The sequence below is a fragment of the Diceros bicornis genome, chromosome 31 (genome assembly GCF_020826845.1).
Source record: "Diceros bicornis minor isolate mBicDic1 chromosome 31, mDicBic1.mat.cur, whole genome shotgun sequence".
NCBI lineage: Eukaryota > Metazoa > Chordata > Mammalia > Perissodactyla > Rhinocerotidae > Diceros > Diceros bicornis.
Window position 1 is genome coordinate 5,048,618 of NC_080770.1, and position 9,644 is coordinate 5,058,261.

The window sequence follows — 9,644 nt, forward strand, 5'->3', positions numbered from 1 at the left end:
GCTGACTCATCCTCCCGCTGAGCGGCACACGCACCAGGCACCACAGCTCAGGCACCACAGCCCGCCAATTCCCCCCTCGGCCCAGGCGAGGACTGTGATTTTCCACTTGCACCATCTGATTGCTATTAGGGCTGGGAAAAGGGAATTCCCGGTTCCAGAAGCCCGCAGGGCGCCCTGGGCAGAGTCCAGGGTGGGAAGGGAGAGTGGGGTGCCCCCCGGGGGAGTCACGCCCTTCTGCCAATTCTCTCTTTGAAGCACCTGCACCGCCCCTCCGTGGAGCCCTCACCCACCGCCTCCTGGTGTCTCCATATCAGCCCCTGAGTACATTTCAACAAACAGGTGGGACCCGCCCCTCCTGGGCCCAAATGCCCCGAAATGCCCAGTGGAAGCAGCCAGAAGGCACCAGGCGAGTGGACAGCCTGGCGCTCCTTCTCCGGGACAGCCTGCTGGAGCTGCAGGATGTGAGGGAGATGAACAGCTGGACTCGGGCCGCAGTGCTCGGGCCAACGTGACGTCACCAGGCGGAGAGATGAGTTCCCAGCGGGGCTCTGGGGGGGCTCCCGAGCGGGGCATTCCTTCCTGAAGCCTCATCCCAGCTCAGCCCCTCCTCCTCCCTCCTCCCCCTCCCCCTCCCGCCGGGCCTGGACTTGGGTTTGGGGCGGGTTCTGCTTCCAAGGCCATCTCTTCGTGCAGCAGGCGAGGGCTCTCCTCCACTCTGAGCTCGCATTTTCCGAGGCTCGGGGCAGAGCTCCTCACTGGCCGGCTGCCCCTTGGGTCGAGGCTGGAGGTGGGTGTCAACGGGAGGAGCCCTCCACAGCGGGGAGGCCTCCGAGGATCGGGATCGGGACAGCTGCAGGTAGCTCGGCGGGGCCCAGAGCCCAGGGGAGGGCGGTCCGAACTCGGGGCTGCACAGGGAAGGCCAGCTGGGGCTGAAGGAATCACACGGCCCCATGCAGGGAGTGCTGGGAACCCAGGGCAAGGCTGTCACCCGCCGGAGGACCTCCTGCACCACCCCCGAGGCTCCAGGAGTCCCAGGGACACAGGGGAGCTTGGCGAGTCCCCGTTCAGGGTGGCAGGCCCTGACATTCTGGCAGTTTCTGCCCCCCAAGCTGTCCTCCACTTCCAGCTCCTGCTCTGCCCTCCTGGGAATGGGGGCTCCCCCATGTCCCTCCCCCACCCTCTCCAGCAGCCAAGCGTGCTTTCTGGAAGGGCGGGAAGGGAACACCCAGCGGGCAGCATCCCAAGCTCGGGGAGACAGCTTCCATCGCTCTCACGCTCACCCACTGCTCTCCTCGCCTTCCGTCGGTGCTGAGCTCAGGCAGCCGCAGGACCGGCACCAGGGTGGACACCGAGGGATGGCAGCCACGGGAGGCTGGGCAGCTGCGTCCCACCTTCTCCCAGGCCGGAGGCGCCCTGTGCTGGTATTGTTCGTGAGAGTTCTGGAAGGTCTCACTTCCCCCCAACAAGAGAATAAACCTCTTCAGTCTAAGCTGTGAGCAGGGTTCTCAGGGGGCCTGGAGGGAGAAACACAGGCTCTGCACCTGGAGTGGGTGACAGCCAGGAGCCCACCTCAAAGCCAGTGCTCTCAGGCCCAGCCCAGGTGGTGGCCAGCCGGGGACAAGGAGAGGGTCTGGGAAAACAGTTTGAGAATTGGAGTCCGACGGTTCCCATCTAGGCCTCCTGGAGGACAGCCTTGCCTGGTGGCCTTGGGGGCCCCAAATTAGTTTGGGGTTGGGGGGAGGTGGAGCGAGGGTAACAGGAGAAGATGAACCTCCTGAGACCCAGGCAGCAGGAGGCAAACAGGTGGCTGGGGGCCCATTCAGGGGCTTGTGTTTTGAAGGGAGGGTCAGGGGTGAGCTGAGCTGGCAGCGTTTTTGTCTGCTTTACCTGATGCTGGCTCTGTCATAGGCCAGATCTTGACCTGAGGGGCGCACACACTCACACCACCCCATACACATGTCACACGCATGTCTTTCTATGTTGCACGTGGGGTCCACTTGGCTCCCAGATCTCTCCGCATGAGTGCAATAGCTGTTCAGATTGCCCGTGGCAGGACAGGACGAGGGCTCAGAGACACACAAGGGACACCCACACATGGAATCAATCAGCAGAGGTGGGCTCCTGCCAACCACATGCCCAGTCCCAGCCTGGCCTCATGGGCAGGCTCCAGCCAGCTGCCCTTGGGGGGCATCTGTGTGGTTGCGGGTCTAGCCTGGCAGAGGTGAAAGGGCACGGCACTCCTGAGTCCGGACATCCCTGGGGGCCAAACCTAGGGCCCAGAGCTAGGAGTGGTGTGCGTTTGGAAGGGCCACTGAGAAGAGTGGGACCAGCCCGGGTGGAGTGGACCTGGGGGCAGGAAGGATGGGGGTGAGGTGGGTAGCTTTGGGGTTGCAGCCACGGGGAAAGTTTGGGCCAGCCCCAACAGGTGGAGAAGCACGAGGCCTGTCATTGGCAGCGCGGACAGCAGCCCAACTAGAGTCAAGATGGGGGGGTTAAATATGCGCACCGCAGACCCCGCCCTCTGCAAGCACATTGCACACGCATCATGAACTCGCTCACTTATTCTTGGGCACAGGGGTTCCCACCCGGCGCGAAGCCACCCTGGGGCACCGGCGCAAGCCCCCACGCTGTCCCCCGGAAGGCGCAGGGCCGCGCTGTTCATCCGCGCGGGACCGAGGCGCGCGGGGCGGGCAGGGAGCGAGGGGGCCCAGCACCGGCGCGGGAATCTCCGCGCCCCCTGCCCCGCCCCAGCCCCTCGGGGCGGCACTGGCTCCACAGGCTCCGGGGTCCCAAGGGTTAAAGGGGGGGCGGGCCACTCGCGCGGACGGCCACCCATTCCAGCCAATGACGGGCGCGCCTGCCTCGGCCCCGCCCACCGGCTGGAGGGGGTGGAGTGGGTGCGCGTGGCGGCCGCGGGCGGCGGAGGCAGGAATTCCGGGGGAGTCAGCCAAGCGCGCTGCCCTGCGCTCCTTCCAGGCGGTGGAGGGGCCCGGCTGCCTGCCGCCTGGCCGTGCCCTCGCAAGACCTCCTGCCCCGCTTGCAGCCTCAGTTTCCCCACCTGCACAGTGGGAGGGAGAGATGCTAGCCTGCGGGGGCAGAGCCCAGGTCGGGGGACAGGAGTCAGTTCGAGAGAACCCCGGGGCAGGCAGACCAAGTGAGCTGTGCCCGGCCGGGGTGGACCGGTCTCCGGCAGGGACAACGCCTCCCCGACCTGCAGTCCTGGCGGAGTCCAGCTGCCCCTCCTCCAGCCTGGAGCTGGGGTAACCGCAGCGGCCTCCTGGCTTGACCCCTCCAGCCGCTCCCTGCTGCGCAGCTCTCTAGTCCTGAAGATACACAGATCTCCAGAATTGCAGCGTGTGCCGCGGTTATGGCTGTGCTGCTGGCCAGGTGACCTCGCCTCCCTGAGCCTCAGTGCTCGGGTCAAAGGGGAGTGACAAAACCTGCCTCTGCTGGTACTGAGGACCAAACGGGAGGATGGGTGTGGGCCACTGACACAGTGCCCACCTCATGCTGCTACTCATTTTCCCCCGGGGTTGATGGTGGTGACAATGATGCTCATGATGGCTGGGCTGTCCTGCCTTCCAGTCCCCTGTAGGGGGATCCCTTAGCGTGTTACATACCCAAGGCCCAGCCAAAGGTCTCCTCCTCCAGGAAGCCTCCCTGCCTTCTGGGACTGACAGCCAGGAACCCCTGTCGCACCCTGGGGTGGGCACAAAGGAGGCACCCAGGAAATGTGTGTGGCTAATTAAAGATATATCTCCGGAAGCCGCCTGGGCTCCAGAAATCTCACAGACAGAGCGAGAGTCGGGGAAGGAGAGGGGCTTCCTCCCCAGCCCATGGCAGTGGACGACTAGCATCAGCAGGGGGGCGAATGAGGAGCCAGGGCAGGAGGGGAGGGGGCGTGAAGTGACCCGCTCTGGACTCTGCAGGGCAGTCCCTGTGCCTCCCACACCGCCCTGCCTGTGAGTAAGCCAGGGGACTGCTCATCACCTTTCTTCTAAGGTGACAGCCCTAGGGACCTGGGGACAGGGGTCTGGGAGGGGGCGGAGAACACTGATGCGACCCTTTCTGCCTTTGCCAGGTCGGGTTGCAGGCGGGTGAGCCGAGAGCAGAGCCGTGTGGAATCTGGACTCGCCAGGCCTGGAGATGGCGGGAAACTGCTCCTGGGAGGCCCATCCTGCCAACAGGAACAAGGCAGGTGCCGCCCGGGGCAGCAGCTCACGGCAGGGGGAACTCTGTGTCGGGAGGGTGTGGTGGGAGGGGGCAGACCCAGCCCAGCATCACACGCACACGCACACGTGCGCGCGCGCGCGCTCTCTCTCTCTCTCTCTCTCTCTCTCTCTCTCTCTCTCCCAGGCTCTGTGATCTAGCTCGGGACAGACAGGCGGACAGCAGGGCCCCTCTGGGCTGTGTGGCCTGGCACTGGTTACTGGGTCCCTCAGGTCCCCAGTGTCCTCACCAGAGAAGCAAGCACAGGGGACTGGACACTCTCGAATCCCTTCCCATGCAGACCTTGGGGGCATCTGTTAGCAGCCTTCAGAAGCCTCGCTCCATCTCTTCCCTGTGGAGATGGGGCGGTCAGCTACTTCCCACGGCCAGGCCCTGCCAGGAGGCCCCCAGAGGTTGGCTCCAAGGTGGCCCTGATGTCACATGCTTCCCAGAGCGTTACCCGCCCTAGGCCATCCCACCAGTGTTGCCCCAGGCCAAGGTCCGTTAGTCACAGGTCACATCCCCCGCCCTTCTCCAGGCACGAGCTGAGCCGTGGCTGAGACTCTGACAGACCATCAGGCTGACCCACAGCTTCTGTCCTCCCCCCACTGGCCCTCTACTCCTCTGAGGCCTTTGGAAACTCTGGAATTCCCTTCTGAATCCTGGCCAAAACACTCTCAAGTTGGAAGGACCCCTCGAGTTTACCTGGTGCAACCTCTTCCACATTTGGGGAAACTGAGGCAGACACCAGCGTAGTAACTGGACTGGGGTGAGCCCAGAGGTGGAGGCAGAGGCGGGACTCCCGCTTGGGTCCCTGAACCCCATTCCCTGCCATTTCCCGCCATGCCTGCGGCCCTGTCCTGCTTCCCATGGTGACCACTGCAGAGTGGCAGCCAGGGAGGCAGAGATGGGACTGGCTTGTTGAGGAGCGGGGGGAATCCCCAGAGAAAAGACAGCACCCAGGGAGGGGGGCCAGGCTCCAGAGCAGGCATTTTACGAGGCGGTATGCGGCCGAGGACGGCAGCTACACACCCAGTGACTCACCCGCCCTCCCGCTCTGACTCCAAGGAGGGGATTGCAGACTTTTTCCAGCCTGCAGAGGCAGCGAATGATCCCTTCTCTCGGGTCCAGCCCTTGCAGCCCAATTGCCTCCCCGTCTTAGGAGTGACTGGGTCTGGTACCCCAGCTGAGAGGAGGCTGACAGGAGGCTACACGGTGGCTTGGAGCGGTCAAAGCCACCAACAGGAAAGGCTGAGTAAAGAGCAAGCTAAGGGATTTGGGGGTCAACAGATGGATAGAGATATTGAGCCAATAAAGCTAGTTAAAGTTGATGGCTGGTGGATAGGACCCCCTTAAAGTGCTTGCTCTGACCTCACGGAGTCTCCCCAAAGTTGTGCCAACACCCTCCAGTCCCTGCTTGCAGATTCCCCTTGCCCCAGCCAGGCCAGAAGTCCCCTCCCTCTGGAGGAGAGCGTGGTCAGATCCAGAGAGCAATCTTTCAGGCCCCTGCTTTCTGCCCGAGCTGGGGGCCATCTGGAAGGTAGCAGAATTGTCCTGCCTCAAGAACCTTCCCGGTTCTTTTTTGGCGAGTCATGAGCCATGGGAACTGATAGCCAGCCTGCGGGGAGGGCCAAGGCCAGGTTCAGGCTCGGTGGGAGAGGGCTGGGGTGGATTGGTGCTGTCTGCCGGGGTGTGGGAAGGGGCGTAGAGCTCTGGGCCGCCTGCCTTTGCCGCTGGGAATGAGAGGTCAAAATCGACGGCCTGAGAACTGAATCCAGCTTGTCTTGTGTTGTGTTTGGCCCACACAGTGTTTTTTAAATGTGAACATTTAAAGATCAGGATAGTTCACATTATGATCTGCAGTTCTGGCTTCTCTGGGAAGAGGGGGAAAGGATGGTCGGCCCCCCCGCCTGCCTGTCCACCCAGCACCCACTTTGCTCAGGATGGGTGCCTCTGCTTTGCCCCCCTACCTCCCCCAACACCAGTTTCTTGCCCCGAGCTCACCTTCATGCATTTACATGCCGGCCCTGATGCTGCAGGCAAGACTGACACTCGGTGGGATGCACTCCTACAGCCAGTTGTTAAAATACTGAGCGTGATAAATGCCCACTGCCTCAAGTGTGTCCCCTCCCCAGGGACCCCCAGGCCAGATCCACATCCCTCACAGTTCAGAAACCCAAAGGGTCACCTTGGCCCAGCTTCTGGTTCCCCGGTTCTCTCTGATCCCACTATGGGACAGGGTCCTGCTTCAGCTAGGGCCAGGGTCCGCTTTTTGAGTTTTGTTTTTCTATTTTTTGTAACTTACAAATGATTTTATTTTTTAAATAAATATTTTTATGTATTATTGTGAAAATCACAAGTGTACAGGAAATGTGCAAGAATAGTTCAATGCACCCCTGTACCCTTCACTGATCCATTAATTATTAACCTTTCGGCATGTGTGTTTTCTCTCTATGCATCTCTGGATAGACAGACTTTCTTTCCCAGTGCTATTTGAAAGTAAATTGCAGACACCAAGCTCTTTTGCCCCAAAGAGCCTGTATCTTCTAAGAACAAGGACATTCCCCTACATAGCCACAGTACGTTTTCTATTCAGAAAATGTAACGTTGATGCAATACCAGCATCCATCCATAGTCCCTATTCACATTTCCCTGGTCATCCCAGTAACAGGCTCTGTTGCAGGTGTTAGATCCACTATAACATCCAGGATCCCAGCACTGCATCTATTGGTCATGTCTCTTTAGTCTCTTTCAATCTGGAAAGGTCCCTCAGTTCTTCTTTACCCTGCATGACATGGACATTTTTGGACCAGAGTCTATTCTGACAGCTGGGCAGGCCAGTGCCCGAATTACGGCCTGATTATTTTCCCTCCAGCAGGCCGCTAGCTCCATTCCCTGGGGCACAGAGTGGTAGCGCTATGTGGGGTCAGGGGTGTCTTCTGCTCCAGGGCCAGTGGCTGTACGGGTCCGTAATCAGGACCAGCACACCTGGGGCAGGTTTGGGCATGGGGCCCAGCCAGCGTCACCAGGCATCTCCCCTCTGCACCTGCGCAGATATGCCCCGGCGTGAGCGAGGCCCCGGAGCTCTACAGCCGTGGCTTCCTGACCATCGAGCAGATCACCATGCTGCCCCCACCGGCCGTCATGAACTACGTCTTCCTGCTCCTCTGTCTGTGCGGCCTGGTGGGCAACGGGCTGGTGCTCTGGATCTTCGGCTTCTCCATCAAGAGGAGCCCCTTCTCCACCTACTTCCTGCACTTGGCCAGCGCCGACGTCGGCTACCTCTTTAGCAAGGCCGCGTTCTCCATCCTGAACACGGGCGGCTTCCTGGGCGCGTTTGCCGACTACGTCCGCGCCGTGTGCAGGATCCTGGGGCTCTGCATGTTTCTCGCCGGCGTGAGCCTCCTGCCGGCCATCAGCTCGGAGCGCTGCCTGTCGGTCATCTTTCCCACCTGGTTCTGGCGCCGACGGCCCAAGCGCCTGTCGGCTGTGGTGTGCGCCCTGCTCTGGACCCTGTCGCTCCTGGTCACCAGTATCCACAACTACTTCTGTGTGTTCCTGGGCCGCCAGGCCTCTGGGGTGGCCTGCAGGCACATGGACATCTTCCTGGGCATCCTGCTTTTCCTGGTCTTCTGCCCACTCATGGTGTTGCCCTGCCTGGCGCTCATCCTGCACGTGGAATGCCGGGCCCGGCGGCGCCAGCGCTCCGCCAAGCTCAACCACGTCATCCTGGCCATGGTCTCGGTTTTCCTCGTGTCCTCCATCTACTTGGGGATCGACTGGTTCCTCTTCTGGATCTTCCAGATCCCGGCCCCCTTCCCCGAGTACGTCACCGACCTGTGCATCTGCATCAACAGCAGCTCCAAGCCTGTCGTCTACTTCCTGGCCGGCAGGGACAAGTCGCAGCGGCTGTGGGAGCCTCTACGGGTGGTCTTCCAGCGGGCCCTGCGAGACGGCGCCGAGCTGGGGGAGGCCGGGGGCGGCACGCCCAACACGGTCACCATGGAGATGCAGTGTCCCTCTGGGAACGCCTCCTGAGAGGTCTGCACCTGGAGAGGAGGCAGGGACCGGGAGCAGCCGGTGGCCTCCAGAGACCCTTTGCTGCAGGACAGGAGCTGGGCAGCCACCCCGGTGCCCGTGCGCAAGGAGGAAAGTCTGCTGCCCGCCCCTCATGCCTCCTTTGCCCTGGGCCGAGGCTCCAGGGGTGCCCGAGAGACCGAGCAGCCACCTGCAAGCAGACCCTGTGGCCTCGCCAGGCTCTCCTTCAGTGACCCATTATACAGAAGTTGTCCCAGGCGGTGGGGCTGCTCTCCCAGCAGGCTGGTGAGGAAAGGAGGGGGGTCATCCAGCCCCAGCGAAGTCCTGCCCCCTTCAGTCAGGCCTCCTTGGAAATGACACAGCCGGCACCATCGCCCATGGGGCCAGCAGCTTCGTCCCCGCCGCTGGGGCACCTCTTCCCTCCATTCCATTCTCTCCAGGCCATTTAGTGAGCAGCCCCGAAGGAGATGCTGCTGTCTGGGAGGGGCTTCTGGTAACCTGCCTTGTGGCTCAGTCTTTCTGCAAATGACGTCCCTGCCCCCTGGATGCATCCTCCGGTCACTTGAACGGGAGGGTGTCTGGTTCCCACGAGGAGCTGGGGATGGGAAGGACTCTCGGCCAGCTGGGCTGGGTCACTCTCTTTTCTGACCCCGTGCCGGCCAGCTCCAGCAGCCTTCAGAGCACGCGGTGTGTCCGAGCTGCTGTCTGCCCGGCCTTGGGGCTCTGGGCTCAGGCCCCCACTGAAAGTGGGCACTGGCTCTCCCTGGCCCCCAGCCCACCTGCGAGCACAGTGGCCCATGTAGCCGAAGCAAGTTTTATAAAAGACAGTAAATGTGTACCAATAAACATTTTATATCTTGCACTGAGGAAGGCTGTGTCCTCTGTCCTGTCAGTGGTCTTGTTCCCACAGTGAGGACGCCCTCGGGCAACGGGAGGCCCAGCCGGGCAGCCTTTCCTGCGCACCCCTCCACTCTCCTGCAGCCTGCTCTGTACCCCAGCTCTTGTGCCGCCTCTCCTGGCTGGTCTGTCTACACCTCTGGGGTGCTCCCTCTCCTGGCTGTCTGTCTACACCTCTGGGTGCTCCATCTCCTGGTAGGTGTCCACTCCTCTGGCAGAGGGAGCTTTGGTCAGCCACGCTGGCCCCTGCTGGCTCACCCCGGTGCGCTTCCTCACCCTCCCAGGCCCCCTGCTTCCCTGGGAACCTTAGTTTTCATCACACCTACTGGGCACCAGGCCTGTGCGGCTAACACGGTCCCTGCACATAGGAACACGGTGTGAGCGCACGGAGGCCCCTGGGGCAGGCTGCAGCATCTTCTCCTGTTGCTCCCCGTCCCGAAGTCCCCGATCTCTCTGAGCCCCGCTCTCTCTGAGCTCCAACATCTCTGAGCCCCAACCTC

General features: G+C 61.9%; 1 protein-coding gene across 1 annotated transcript; it reads left to right on the plus strand.

Annotated features, from left to right (window-relative positions):
• Positions 1–729: 729 nt before the first annotated feature.
• On the plus strand, positions 730–9,104 carry MRGPRF (MAS related GPR family member F). Its single transcript, XM_058526197.1, has 3 exons — positions 730–856; positions 4,082–4,194; positions 7,264–9,104. Exons 2-3 carry the CDS (start codon positions 4,147–4,149, stop codon positions 8,245–8,247), a joined length of 1,032 nt encoding a protein of 343 aa, XP_058382180.1. The 5' UTR covers positions 730–856; positions 4,082–4,146; the 3' UTR covers positions 8,248–9,104.
• Positions 9,105–9,644: the final 540 nt, after the last annotated feature.